The sequence below is a fragment of the Gymnodraco acuticeps genome, unplaced genomic scaffold, assembly GCF_902827175.1.
Source record: "Gymnodraco acuticeps unplaced genomic scaffold, fGymAcu1.1, whole genome shotgun sequence".
Classification (NCBI taxonomy): Eukaryota; Metazoa; Chordata; class Actinopteri; order Perciformes; family Bathydraconidae; genus Gymnodraco; species Gymnodraco acuticeps.
This window is the reverse complement of record NW_022991724.1, coordinates 25,238-27,959: the sequence shown is the minus strand read 5'-3', so window position 1 is coordinate 27,959 and position 2,722 is coordinate 25,238. Positions and strand designations below refer to the sequence as shown.

The following is a 2,722-nucleotide window of genomic DNA, read 5'->3' as shown; positions in this document are numbered from 1 at the left end:
GTCCTCATGTTGGTGAAGCAGGGAACGAAGGCAATCCAGTTGTTCCTGACCAGGTCCCACAGGTTCCCAAAAGCATTCATGCCCTCCGTGAATTGGTTCACCATCTTGGCCGTTCTATAAGCCAACAAAGATCAAACATGTATATAACCTGAAGAAAAACTGATGCGTTTTTTTGGAAAGGACTAAAAAGCAGTAATAATAAGAAAGAGCATACATAATTTGCAACATTTTAACCTACGTTAAGGAAAACACAAAATATTCAGTGTTCAAAATGTTAAATATTAGTAGCATACAGTAAGTTATGGCTTTTATATTAACATTGTTTTATAATGTCTATGATTTTATATTTTTTTGTTTATAAGTGTTTTTGTTTACCTGAGAAATATGTAGTGCTTAACTACATAGGAATAAATCTTCGGAATGTCTCCGATAGTGGCACTGAAGATGCCAGGGATGCCACACTCAGAGATCCAGTCCCCCAAGTCTTGCTGGAGGGCAGACAGGTCCTCTGCAGTCTTGCACTGTAGGATCTTAGAGATAACATAATGTAGCCGGATTGATAAATTACAAAGATTTAGTGGAAATGCTTTTTATGCTTTTACAAACTTTCACTGACCAAGAAGGAATGTATTTTCTTCTATCAAATCCTAACAAATATTAATTAATAACATAAAAATAATCAGGCACCCTTTTTGCTCTGCTTTGAACATCCGGATCAGGCAGCACACTGCAGTCAAATTGCTCCAGTTGAGCCTCCTGGCCGCACATCAGCTGGTACAGGCTGGGATCCAGGGCTTTGATACACGGACCTCCGTGTGCCACTGACCACGCAATTAGGCGGCCTGCTTGGAAATACTTGTGGCCATCTAATGCCGCTTGGTCATAGGTAAGGAAGACCTGACCAGCCTTTCCCTCGAATATTCCCATGGTTGTTTGTACTTCTATCATCAAGAGTCTACAATAAATCAATTGAGAAAAAAATACAGTACTATAACTTTGCAGTCAACCTGAAAACTAGGACACATTATGATTAAGAATCATACACTAAATGAGGTTATTCAGACCTGAAAAACTCTCTCTGTGGTCCACCCATGTCATCTCCATCTTCTCCTACAAATTCTATGTAGGGGGAATTGTTCCAGCAGAATGTAACCCTTGAGATGGCTTTTATTGCACTCTCAAGAAGTTTCTTCCTCCTGATGCAGATATTACTGACTAGGCCATCAGAAACGAATTCCTTTCTGAAGTCACTTAAAAGGACGGCCAGATCCACTTCTTCCTAAATCATTTAAAATGTATAAAGTCCATTATACATGACTGGTGATTGGTGAAGAGGGGTTGTCTGTCTTGGGTACTGGTGCTTTCGGAAATGTAGCGAAATTATTGCATTTAGTATGTGTCATTATCAGTTCCCGGAAACAAATGTTGTCCTATTTTTTAATAATGACAAATAAAACTTACCACGGGAAAGACATAACTTTCCAAAGTCCCAAAAGCCTCGTCCTCGCCCTCTTCCTCCTCATCAGAATCATCAATTAAAAAGTCATTGAATGAATTCCTAGAAAAAAAACATGTTTCTTTATTTTAAGAGGATATATAATTAATTATTATAATATATATATATATAATTATATATAATAATATATAAAGGATGAGAACAGGGTATTCAGTTAGCTTACATTCAAAACCAATACACTGTGTTAATTATGTATAAAACACCATTATCTATAAATACCTGTTTGGTTGTTCCAAACGTGACCTTCTATAAAATACCTTGAAAGTAAAAATGGTGCATGAAATATTAATGTCCTTATTACAACGTGTATATACACTACAAATACTGAACTATACAGCCATATACAGTAAAGCTTTACCTCTGGAGTCCCAGCATTTACCCATTGTGCGGAATGCAAACTTTCCACCTGTTGATTGACAAGAGGTAACAATTACATCCAACTGTCTTTTACTATGTTTATTTTCAAAAATCTCCTGAGATGAATTCATAATAAGATATTTTTTACATACATCAGCGTCCATAGATACAGAAGTTGATGGGGGTGTGGGAGCAGTGGTTGATCCCGCAGTTTCAGTGGCGGCCGAGGTAGAGGCAGCCGAGGCAGAGGGTGCTCCTTCTGAATCAGTGGCCAAGGTAGAGGCGGCCGAGGCAGAGGGTGCTCCTTCTGAATCAGTGGCCAAGGTAGAGGCGGCCGAGGCAGAGGGTGCTCCTTCTGAATCAGTGGCCAAGGTAGAGGCGGCCGAGGCAGAGGGTGCTCCTTCTGAATCAGTGGCCAAGGTAGAGGCGGCCGAGGCAGAGGGTGCTCTTTCTGAATCAGTGGCCAAGGTAGAGGCGGCCCGAGGCAGAGGGTGCTCCTTCTGAATCAGTGGCCGAGGTAGAGGCGGCCGAGGCAGAGGGTGCTCCTTCTGAATCAGTGGCCAAGGTAGAGGCGGCCGAGGCAGAGGGTGCTCCTTCTGAATCAGTGGCCGAGGTAGAGGCGGCCGAGGCAGAGGGTGCTCCTTCTGAATCAGTGGCCGAGGTAGAGGCGGCCGAGGCAGAGGGTGCTCCTGCAGGTCTAAGGGCCGCAGAGGCAGAAGATGAGGCCATCTGTGGGTTGGATGATAAAAAAGTTTAGGAGAACTTGATGGACGAAACAAGCAGCTTAAAAAGTAACCAATATCAATCTCCTAATATTAAAGAATTAAGTATAACATAGATATATGTAGA

General features: G+C 41.7%; 1 protein-coding gene across 1 annotated transcript; it reads right to left on the bottom strand.

The window, feature by feature from the left end:
* Nucleotides 1–371: 371 nt before the first annotated feature.
* Nucleotides 372–2,275, bottom strand: LOC117534804 (G2/M phase-specific E3 ubiquitin-protein ligase-like). The gene is made up of 7 exons (XM_034199032.1): nt 2,026–2,275; nt 1,875–1,922; nt 1,736–1,773; nt 1,462–1,558; nt 1,065–1,279; nt 688–955; nt 372–530 (listed from the first exon to the last, which is right to left on the bottom strand). Exons 1-7 carry the CDS (start codon nt 2,035–2,037, stop codon nt 372–374), a joined length of 837 nt encoding a protein of 278 aa, XP_034054923.1. The 5' UTR covers nt 2,038–2,275.
* Between the last annotated feature and the right edge of the window lie 447 nt (nt 2,276–2,722).

Bases quoted from the DNA above. Each gene is read 5' to 3' on its own strand.
- LOC117534804 (XM_034199032.1), bottom strand. The intron at 1,280-1,461 runs GTAAGTTTTATT...TAAATGATTTAG, and splicing joins AAAGTTATGTCTTTCCCGTG to GAAGAAGTGGATCTGGCCGT. The intron at 531-687 runs GTGCCTGATTAT...GTTATCTCTAAG, and splicing joins TTCAAAGCAGAGCAAAAAGG to ATCCTACAGTGCAAGACTGC.